Source organism: Neolamprologus multifasciatus, chromosome 22 (genome assembly GCF_963576455.1).
Source record: "Neolamprologus multifasciatus chromosome 22, fNeoMul1.2, whole genome shotgun sequence".
Lineage (NCBI taxonomy): Eukaryota > Metazoa > Chordata > Actinopteri > Cichliformes > Cichlidae > Neolamprologus > Neolamprologus multifasciatus.
In genome coordinates this window covers 23,675,989-23,686,899 of record NC_140459.1, presented here as the reverse complement: position 1 = coordinate 23,686,899, position 10,911 = coordinate 23,675,989, and the positions used below count along the sequence as shown (strand labels likewise).

Here is a 10,911-nt window from a genome sequence, read left to right as displayed (position 1 = left end):
CCCCAGCACAATGAGATATTGTTATTACTACGCATCACTCAATTCATTTGGAAAGTGCATACAGTTTGCATTTTGTATTTAGAGCCTAACTTGTGCGTGCACAGCATCCAGATGCTCACTAACGAACTAAAGCAATGACTGTTGTGCGTCCTTTGCCTCTGCCTCACTTAATAAATTTCACTACGGTACTGTGTTTTAGAATAGAAGAGTATATTACCCATGCCCAAGTGCTACTGTGATGCAAATATTTATTGGGATTATAATAAAGGAAAAACAACTGAGGTTAGTGCATTTTTATACAGACCAGAGCTGTCATGGGTGAAGACAAACAAACAAAAGAAAAGAAAACTGTGTCACCACGGCTGCCATTTCACACGGCCACTTTCAGAAGGGACACCTGTGGCCTGAAAAATAGAAAGAGAGATATAAACATGCATGAATTTCCCATCCTGGTATCATGCTGTTATGGAATACAAATAACAGCCAAACATCCACAAACCATTTTGCACATTATTCAATGCATATTTTTTTCCCTTATGTGTCATTTTCAGGTCACATAGTGGAGGGTATTCTATCCCCGACTCTAACTACTTCATGGCATTTAATGCTCTAAAATAACACGTAGAAGATTGAAAATGGGTGGAAATCACACACAAAGTCTGTGTAAGGTTTATACGCTATTCCATATTATCAGCTAGATATCATGGAATATATATCTATATCTATCTATCTATATAGATAGATAGATAGATAGATAGATAGATATAGATATTCATGTACATACACAGATGCCCCTGAGACAATCCAGCAAATAGAAGCAGGATGCAAGATGCAGGCAGGCCATAGATGGAAACAACACAAGAAACTGGGTGACATAATATGCAGGAACAGGACCCTTGAGCTCCCAGGCCTCTGGTAAAGGACCCAAGCTTGAAGTACAAAGTACTGGACCAGTCTTTTGAGTACTTCTACTTATGGCCATTGATCAATGGTCTTTGATCAATAATCAATGGGCTTTGATCAGTGGGCTTTGATCAGTGGTTGTTGATCAATGGTCATGACAATTTGCATATTAATGATCTAGGAACTGATGTCACAGCCCATTGTTTCTTCAGTGGGCTGGTTTCAGTCATTGTACAAATGTACTGTTTATAAGGCTGGGGAAACCTGCACTCAGCTGAGACTGAAGAAGTCACTTGAATGAGTTTTGAAATGTTTCTCCCACTGAAAATGCTATGTCCAGATGAACAGAATCAACCTTTTGGGACCTACAGGACTTTGTCAGCCATGGCAAGCCATGCCATGAAGATCCCTGGGCTAATTTACACATTATGCACCTCAACACTCAGTGACCGTGCCTCGTCAACTTTGTGTGTTCTGCCACTTAACAGCTGGGTTGCTGTGGTTTGTAAATGCTTCCAATTTGCAATAATACCACTCACAGTTAATCATGGAATATCAAGGAAAAAAGAAATTAAATAAATATCATTGTAGAAATGGCAGTACGCTATTACAGTACAGCACTCAAATTCAGGGAGCTTTTTAGAATAAGAAATGTTTATAAGGCAGACTAAAGTAGTGCAGTGCTTGTTTTCTCAGCAAACCTTTTTTTTTCCAGAAGAGTGCAGCCCTAGGCAAAAACACTGTATACACTCTAGAAGACACATTTACCAGAAGCATCGTGGGACTAAGATGATGGTGAAATCCAACACCAGTTCTAAAAGCACTGTAGCAGATAGTTATTCCGCTGGTCTTACAGGAAACTAGACTTACGTGCCTCCTCTGAGCTCTGCTTGCAGAGAGAGGCCAGACACTTTAGCCAATCACAGGGCTTTTCAGACCAGATAAGGTGAGTAATATAGAGAGTGAAAAAAGTCAATACAGAAGTAAGACAAGGTGCCACAAAGGTACTGAAAGTGCAAAAGTGCAGTTTGAATCCTGTGAGAAACCAAAAGTGGGTCCTGACTTACATTTAGCATATGCCTGTGCTCATCTGGTAGAAGTGTGGAAGAACAAGGAGAGAACTTTTTTTTTTTTTTAAATTGTATTTTTATCATGCAGCACATCTTACAGAGAAAACTCAGCACAGTCAGTATCCCCTTCTGCACAGAAAATCATCATTATGAACCGTTCAACTGTTGTCCTCAGCAAGCGCTGATTAAATTAAAAAAAAATAAAAATAATGATAAATAATAAGAAATAACAACTCAACTTGTTCAAAACACACCCAACATCTAAAAATTAATGCAGTGCAACTGCGGCTTAGTCTACTCTGGTGTTTACCTTATATACCTTATTACTGGCATCCAACTTCTTTAAAGCTGTGCTTCACCTTTACTAATCCTGTTGCAGCTGGATAAAACACACAAAAGAACAGGGTTTTTTTTAATACTCGCCACAGAGCTGGTGCCCCTGCTCTGAAGCTTCAGTGGCAGGGAGCCACTACACAATAAAAGACTGAAGACAAACAACTGCAAGGAAAAGCTGTACTACCCATTGTATTATGAGACACACAAGAACTACAGTCAGCAACTAAAGTCAAAATGTTTTTACACAACAGTAGCAGAAATTTTCTTTGAATAAAAAGACCATTCAATGCATTTAAATACTTCCTCTGAGGTACAGAGAGAAAAGGTTGCTAATAATGAAAGTAGCAATAATTGGTTTGGTATACTTACTTTGGTATACGCATAGTGATGATTGTGAGAGTTCAGAGGTTTGAGAACCTTTTCACACTTACTAGTGCTGCTTAATTTGATCATTGCAGATAATATGTTAGTGCAGGAAGCAAACAAGATTAGATTCTTTTTACTTTCACTCTGAATTTCCCCCAGTTTTGAAACCACAAAGCAGAATTTAACTCCAGCGGATTACTGCAAATAGATGTTGACAATCTACATGATTTTGTAGACATCCTGACACAAATACAAGTTAAGGATGCCACACATGGTGTTCAGTCTTAAAGCCATGCTGCTTCCAAGGTGTTGATATTTGCACACAAATCTTTTGGACAGGAATTTTTTAAAGAGTAATTGCATCACAGCAGGAGGCTGACTTTGATGGGCAAAGGATCCAGTGTTTGCTACGGATGTGTATACCAGGCTCGGGGCTTAACTCTGAGTAACACAAACAATGAAATGCTCTAGGCTCAAACAAACAATTTTATCAAGGCATTGCACAGGGAGGAGTGTAATTTGATGTAGCGTGTGTATCCTGGGCACATCTCTTTAAAGGCACCAGTTTCCTAAAGTGCACAACCCAGTGTTTTACAGGTCGACTCCTCACTGTCTCATTTAAACACTTCATCTCCCACAGGCAAAAGAGCTCACTGGCTGGAGTCCCTCAACACGCGTGAAACCCCCTAAACCTTGAGAAGCCTGGAAAGTGCTATTTTTCCATTTAACTTGATAAAATCTTAGACTTTTACAGTTGCTGTTTTCTGCAAGGTTTGATTAGACTTTGTGAAACCCTCTGAATGCACACGGTTAGAGGTTCTTTCAAAACACACTTGAAATACAGTGGGTTTGAAAATGGCTTATACAAAAGCCATTTTCAAACCCATCAGTTTTATATGAGCGGGTAAAAGGCAGCACCTTTCATACTGCTTGTTGAAAGGCAAGGGTGACTTCCTTGGATGATTAGAGAGATTAAAATGTTTAACTGACAATGCAGTTAATAGCCACAAGAGCAACGTAATAAGCACAGTGTGCCTAAACACTTTGGCAAAAAGCACACTGACTTTTCCAACAGAATCTTAAACACAACACACATACTACCTGGGATTCAGCCACTTCGTGTGTGCCAGAATTTACATTTGTTGTTTCTGATTGTATTTCCTTTTGTGGTAGCTGTTTTGTTGCTTTTCTTTTCTTTTCTTTTTTTCAAAAAGACATGTTTAAAAAGCTCTGACTTGTAACCTTCAATTCTGAGTTGATTGACCCTGTGAATGGAGACTCACTGTTAGGCTCAGAACAGGTGATCAGAGGTAGCTCGGTCTGTTCAGTCTGAGCATTTTGACTTTTAGTTAAGCGTGTGCTTTGGTAATGAACAAAAGCCATCGGTGGAGCTCCAGCTATGATTTAACATAACACAGGGTAAGCAAAGTACCTACATTTGAATGCAGGGGTACTGGAAATATGACCATTTGTCAATGTAGACTGTGAGATTTTTTTTTAAGACAGAAAAAAAAAGAACCATTTAGTTAACACAATAAAATTTTGGTCTGTGTTATCTACTCAATCAACATTGCATCAACTGTGAAATTCTTGGCCAGTTCTATTAGTGATGTGTAAAATGATAATATGACAACATCAAAAATTGATACCAATACTTTTTAGTCATTTTATTCAGTTCCTGTTATACATAGATAATTATTGCTCCCTATAATTTGTAAATTACTTTCTATATTGGCCCTCAGTGATACTTGTTCAACATGTATTCAGTATGCTGCTTCACTAAGTGTTCCTTGCTATTACTGGTTTGGCCCTTCATTTTGCCTTCAGAATTCAGTACATCCATGACTACATCTCAAAGGTGATCTATTAGATTGAGATGTGGTGACTCTGGCATTGTGTCATTTGACTACAGTTAAATACAGTCAATGAATAATGAATACAGTCATTGTCATGTTCAAGAACTCAGGGAGCTTTGTGGTGAGTTATCATGCTCCAAGACATGTTCAGCAATAATACTCAGCATTTAAATGACGCTCATTATCACTATGGGGCCCAAAGTGTGCCCTACACTATAGAGCCACTAGAACCCTTGACTGTTGCTACAAGGCAGGATGGAGCAATGCCTTCATGTTGTTTATGCCAAATTCTGACCCTACCATTGGAATATCACGAAAGATATCAACACTCATCAGCCCATGATTTCTTTTTTTCTATTTTTTTTACTGTTTCTATCTATCTAGATATCTATTCTATTTCTATAGTTCAACTTTGATGAGCCTGTTCTTTGCTGACAGACATGGCACCTGCTGTGGTCTTATCAGCTCCGTGATTGGATGTGCAGTTACTTAAATCGCCTTTCTTCCCAATCCTGATGCTCAGTTTGAACTTCTCCATGTCTGCATGCCAAACTACACTGTGTTGCTTTTATATGATTGGCTGATTAGATATGTTCGGTAACTAGCAGCTGAACAGGTGTCCTAATGAGTGGCTGGTAAGTGTCTATATTGCTGAATACTTAATGTAACTGTGCTGAAAGCTTTCCATTATTCAGTAATTTAAACCAGTGGTTTTCTCATATCTATTCAACTGTAACCCAGTGGGGTTAAAAGAAATGTGACAGCTGCTGAAGACAACGATGTGAATAAAATAGATGTGACAAATTTTAAAATGGATTAAGCTACAAAGTCACAGTCTAAGCCAGTAGTAATGAGTTTGGTGATATTCATTTTTGACATTTAAAAATCTTGCTGAAAAGCTCTCTGTGCTAAAAATAAATAAATAAATAAAAAAGAAGAAGAAAAAATATTTCAGTGTTTATTTCAGAGGTTTTTTGCAACTGCTTTAAATTCTCATTTGTGCTTTGATATTGAGTGTATGAATGAGAATATTTAAAAGTGAATGACAGAACCTTCATGGTCAGCAATTACCATTGTAACTGACCCACAGTTGAAGTTCAAGGTGGAAAAGAACAAGATCAAATAGCAAAAGATCTCAAGTGGACCTGAGAGCAATATAAAACCTGGATTACTGGTCCTTTATTTGTGCCCTGTATAAAATAATTTTCTTCATCCCAGGAAAGTTTTTTATTCCATCAATCCTTCTTCCCTCTCTTCAAAGTTTTAATTTCTTGTCCATTTCTCAACAACTTTCTGTAATGGCAGAGAAGCAGGTAGATATGGGGCGATCGTGGCTCAAGAGTTGGGAGTTCGCCTTGTAATCGGAAGGTTGCCGGTTCGAGCCCCGGCTCGGACAGTCTCGGTCGTTGTGTCCTTGGGCAAGACACTTCACCTACCGCCTACTGGTGTTGGCCAGAAGGGCCGATGGCGCGATATGGCAGCCTCGCTTCTGTCAGTCTGCCCCAGGGCAGCTGTGGCTACAACTGTAGCTTGCCTCCACCAGTGTGTGAATGTGAGAGTGAATGGGTGGATGACTGGACGTGTAAAAGCGCTTTGGGGTCCCTAGGCGGGACTAGTAAAAGCGCTATACAAATACAGGCCATTTACCATATATGCATTACTGAGACGCATGTACAACAAGAGTGAGGAATTTGTGCCTGTGGCTTCTGAGAGGTGGTACATTTTGGTGATTAGACAATGACGCAGTTATATGTTTGTAGCCTGTTGTGGGCATGGTTAGTTTCTTTTTGCAATGGATAATGAAAAGTTCTCCTCATTCCTGGGTTTGCAAACCCAAGGCTCCTGGTAGCCTGATCTTTGAAGGAATGAGATCATATTATGCAAACTTTCTACTATTTCACTATTGTAAAAATGGCCAGTTTGTCTTGGCACAATAAAAACACCACAAAGAATAAACTTCACAAAAGTAAGAAGATAAAAATGGAAGGCACTATTTGTTTTAAAGCCCAAAAACACAGCTGTTACACAAAGAATGGCGGAAGATGTTACATTCCTGTGTGTAAAGAAACAGACTTTGTGGCTTTGTCTCAGTTGAGATCCTTGACTGACAGGCGCGCCACAGAGCTGCGTTCAGGCTGCCTTATTACTGGTTTCACTCTCAAGGAGAATAAGGGGGAAAAAAAGACAAGAAAAAAATGGATGCCTCAAATAGGCTTTTCCCTCTCTGTGTGTCAAAGACTAGAGATACAATTTTCCTGAAGTAACAATCAGCAGATCACTCTCTGCCTGCACGGTGTCCACAAGCAATCTTCTAGCTATCCTGAAACACGGCATTCATAAATGGGGCCTGAGTGTGGGGAGAAAAAAAAGGGTTTGCTGTTGTATTTGGTTTTTGGGATGATTTTCGTGTGACTGCATCTGCTTGCTTTTCATACCATATATATAGATAGATATTTATGTGTGTGTGTGTGTGTGTGTGTGTGTGTGTGTGTGTGTGTCTATATCTGTGTGTGTGTGTGTGTGTGTCTATAGGTGTGTGTGTGTGTGCGTGTGTGTGTGTGTGTGTGTGTGTGTGTGCTATTAAGGGACTGAGATTTGCCTCATTGACATTCATGTATGCATTTGATGTCAAACAGTCTAAATATTTAAGACACTAGAGGGCAAGGGGAAGAAATCGGGGCACAGTCACAAGATGCTGGATAATTGATTGATTGTCCTCACTGCAGTGCACAACAGCTTGCATTGTACTGTATAAGTGCTGCATGCACTTGTGCACATGTGTCTGCGGGAGTAATTAGTTCAGAAGCACTGCTTTCAGCTCTGCTTTTGATAGGATGACTGGTGTGTGGGTATCATAAATATGCATATCTGTGCTCACGTCACTTAGTGAATGAGTCTACAGGATTCTGTGTGTGCTGGCATCACTCTGCATTGCTGTGTGCGTAACTGTGCCTTTGCTAATGTCCAAACAATGAAGTTCAAATAAAAAAAAAAATCAAGGCGAGGATAGCATTTCGAGGCTGTTTGGATGACAGGGAAATATTGGCCCAGCAATGATATGCCTTTTATGGAATCACTTTGATGGTCAGAAAAAAAAGAGTCCCTCTCTTTCTTGTTCTTACTTCCTCCCAGACACAAAAGAATATCACAAACTTTTTTTCACAAGCCGTCTTGCCAAAATCAAACTCAAACAAACACAAGAGGGGGAAAAAGGAAAAAAAAATCTCCAGTCAGCTTTCTGTTAGTTCTTGTACACCAGAGTAAATGCTTATTCAGTTGCCATGGAAGATCTGCAAAGTAGTGGTGTGCAATACTGCAATTTTGGTGCCAAGCTGATACCAAGTAAACATATGACCAGTATTGCCAATACCAATTTAAAAGCAACTTATAAAGGGGAGGGTGTCATAATTTATGAGTCATCATCAATTCATCATCAAATTGGTGACAATTATGACATTTATACATTTTAATGATCACAAAGTCACTGTACTTTCTACAGTAATTAGTTAACACAACACAATGCACCTTTCAGCTTTTCAGCTTATATATTTTGAAACTGGAGTTTTTGGAAACCAGAAATAGAAATGTGTTATATGTATATGACAGACACATACATACTGAACTTAGAGCCTAAAACAAAGTAAATATTAAGATATGATTTCCTTGTAAAATACATCCCAGACAAAGAAGGAAAATAAATAAACCTTTCCTACTTTTGTGCAGATATGTAGTGTGCAGTTATCTACAGTATCACCCCCTTTTACCCAAATCACAAAATATTAGTAGAAGGAAGGAGGCACCTTGTTCAGTTACTGAGATGAGCTGGAGAGAGTTAATAAATATGTGAAATTGACCCGGGTCTCTAACGTGTTCCACAGCATTATGAACAGCAAGTTCTACCTTGTGAATAATGCAGTCGCTGACACACAGATTCAGGTTGATGTTTTAACCCAGACTGTGTCTGTTCCTCTCAATCAGCCTATCACATCAGGTGCACTATCATATAAATCCAACATTCCATGCACATAATTTCCATAGCATGTGACTGACAGCATCCTTATGCATTGTTGCAGCTGAACAAGATGAAAAAAGAAAAAGTGTGATCTGAGTGCAGATGCATACAGGTAAGCGCCTTGAGGCGACTTTTGTTGTGATTTGGCGCTATATAAATACAATTGAATTGAATTGAATTGAATACAACTGCAAGCTAGTTGGAGGCACTGAGCTCTACTGCTTGGGTATGTTTATGGTGTTGGTACAGCTTTTAACATTCTTGCTGTGCATTTAATTGTACTAACAGAGTATACATACTGTGGCGAGCTCAGACAAGGAGGAGACAGAGGTATCGGTTGGTCTAGCTTCCCGTGAGTGGAGCACAGCCATTTATTAGCATTCAACAGAACACCACAACAACAAAAACAAAGGTGCTCTCTCCACCCAGAAAAAAACACAGTCGCAGAGAGAGCACGTCACATGGTAACCATGACCATAACCGGCGGGGGAAGAGTCACTTGGATTAGTACATGGGATGCCACCAGCATCCCCTGCCTCGGCGGCTGCTGGAGCAAGCGGTCGGTACGGTGACAGTCTGTCCTGGTGCAACACCACCATGCGCCCCGGCCCGGCATGCGGATCCGGTACACCACTTCTGTTAGCTGCTCCACAACCTCCACCGGCCCTTGCCAGTGACTGCAGAGCTTGGGGGACACTCCTCTATTGCGAACCAGGCAATACACCCAGACCTTGTAACCAGGCACGAAAGCTCCCCCTCGGGACCTGGTGTCGTAGGCTCTTTTCTGTCGTACTCCGGCGCCGGCCTGGGCCTGGCGGGTGTAGTCATGAACCACCTGCAACCGCTCCCTCAGCCTCCTGTAGTAGTCCATCTCTGGCCCACCATCAATCTCTGGCTCGGGGGGTTACCTGAACACCAAATCCAAGGGCGTCCAGAGCTCCCGTCCAAACATCAAGGCTGCAGGCGTGCACTCGCTGGACTCCTGAACCACAGTCCAATACGAGCAAAGGAACAGGGGCAGGTGTTGGTCCCAATCCCGCTGGTGGCAGCTGGTGAGAATGGCGAGCTGAGTGGCCAGCGTGCGGTTGAAGTGCACGACCAAGCAATCGCTTTGCGGGTACAGCGGTGTGGTTCTCGTCCTCTCCACCCCCAGCCGCCGACAGATCTCCCCGAAGACTTTCGATTCGTAGTTATGCCCCTGATCACTGTGGAGTTCAGCCGGGACACCAAAATGGGTGAACATCTCCTCCACCAGTTTCTCTGCCGTCATGGTTGCACTCTGGTCCGGCACCGCATAGGCCTCTGGCCACTTTGTGAAATAGTCCATGGCCCTTGAGTTGGGCCGTTCTGTGCCATGCAGGTGTCACAGCAGTGCACATGAAGTTCCACATCCCATCGACAACCAGGCCAGTAGAACCGTCCCCTGAGACGGCGAAGAATTTTGGCATTCCCATAGTGGCCGGCCCCCAACAGCTGCACAATATCTCTGCCCTGACCGGGGGCCCGCCATCCCCGGTATAGGAGGCCGTCGTGGGTCTCCAGATTGTTGTACTGGGAGTAGTAGGCCTTCACTTCGAGGCCCTGTCCTGACACCCCTGTCCAGTCTGGACGTTGGTTCAGGCTGCGCCGCCTCCAGCCAGGCCCCCACCTGAATCAACGTCACGTCAGCCTCCTGCTCCTGGTTCAGCTGCTGCGTGGTCAATGGGAGTCATCCCCCTCCGCTGGCTGTGGCCTGAGCAGTAGTCACGCCCAGTGCCTCCTCGGTCCGCTCCTCCTGCCGCTGACAGTAGTGGCACTTGACAGCCATGCAGGGCCGTCTGGAGAGGGCATCAGTGTTGCCATGCTGTCGACCTGTCCGATGCCACCTGATCTTCTGGGTGTTTGAAATTCAGAAGCCAAGTTAGTCAGTGCTCAGGAGGAACCGGCAGCCATGCAGGTATGGCAGGAAGTGCCGCACCGCCAACACTACGGCGAGCAGCTCCTGCCGAGTCACGCAGTAGTTCCTCTCTGCTGGCCCCAGAGCACGGCTGAAGTATGCCACCACTCATCCTCCGGCCTCATCCTGCTGTGAATGGACTGCCCCGACTCCTACATTGCGTCAGGGGTAGGCCAGGACTGGAGCGCTGGTGAGGGCCTCCTTCAGCTGTGTAAAAGCCACAGCACAGGCATCACCCCAGCCAAACGGCTCACCCTTATCAGTCAGGTGGTGGAGAGGGCTGGCTATCGTTGCGAACCCCTTGATGAACTGGCGGTAGTAGGAGGCTAGGCCCAGGAAACTCCGCAGTTCTTTGACGTTCGAGGGAGTCGGCCAGTCCCGGACCGCAGCCACCTTTGCGCTGTCGGTGGCAATACCTTGAGCACTGATCAC

The 10,911-nt window shown here is 42.9% G+C and overlaps 1 protein-coding gene across 11 annotated transcripts in view; it reads right to left on the bottom strand.

The window, feature by feature from the left end:
• Positions 1-231: 231 nt before the first annotated feature.
• LOC146493522 (uncharacterized) overlaps positions 232-10,911 on the bottom strand; it is a 39,518-nt gene continuing 28,838 nt past the window's right edge. For 4 of the 11 annotated variants that reach the window (XR_014871814.1, XM_085147776.1, XM_085147784.1 and 1 more), the window contains one exon: positions 232-404. Coding sequence is in view for 9 of the 11 variants with exons in the window: in XM_085147772.1 (XP_085003898.1) it covers positions 354-404 (51 nt within the window). In the remaining 2 variants the exon portion in view is untranslated. Of the gene's footprint in view, positions 405-2,283; positions 2,353-10,911 lie in introns of all 11 variants that reach the window. The other 7 variants (XM_085147779.1, XM_085147773.1, XM_085147781.1 and 4 more) reach the window with 5 other exon arrangements.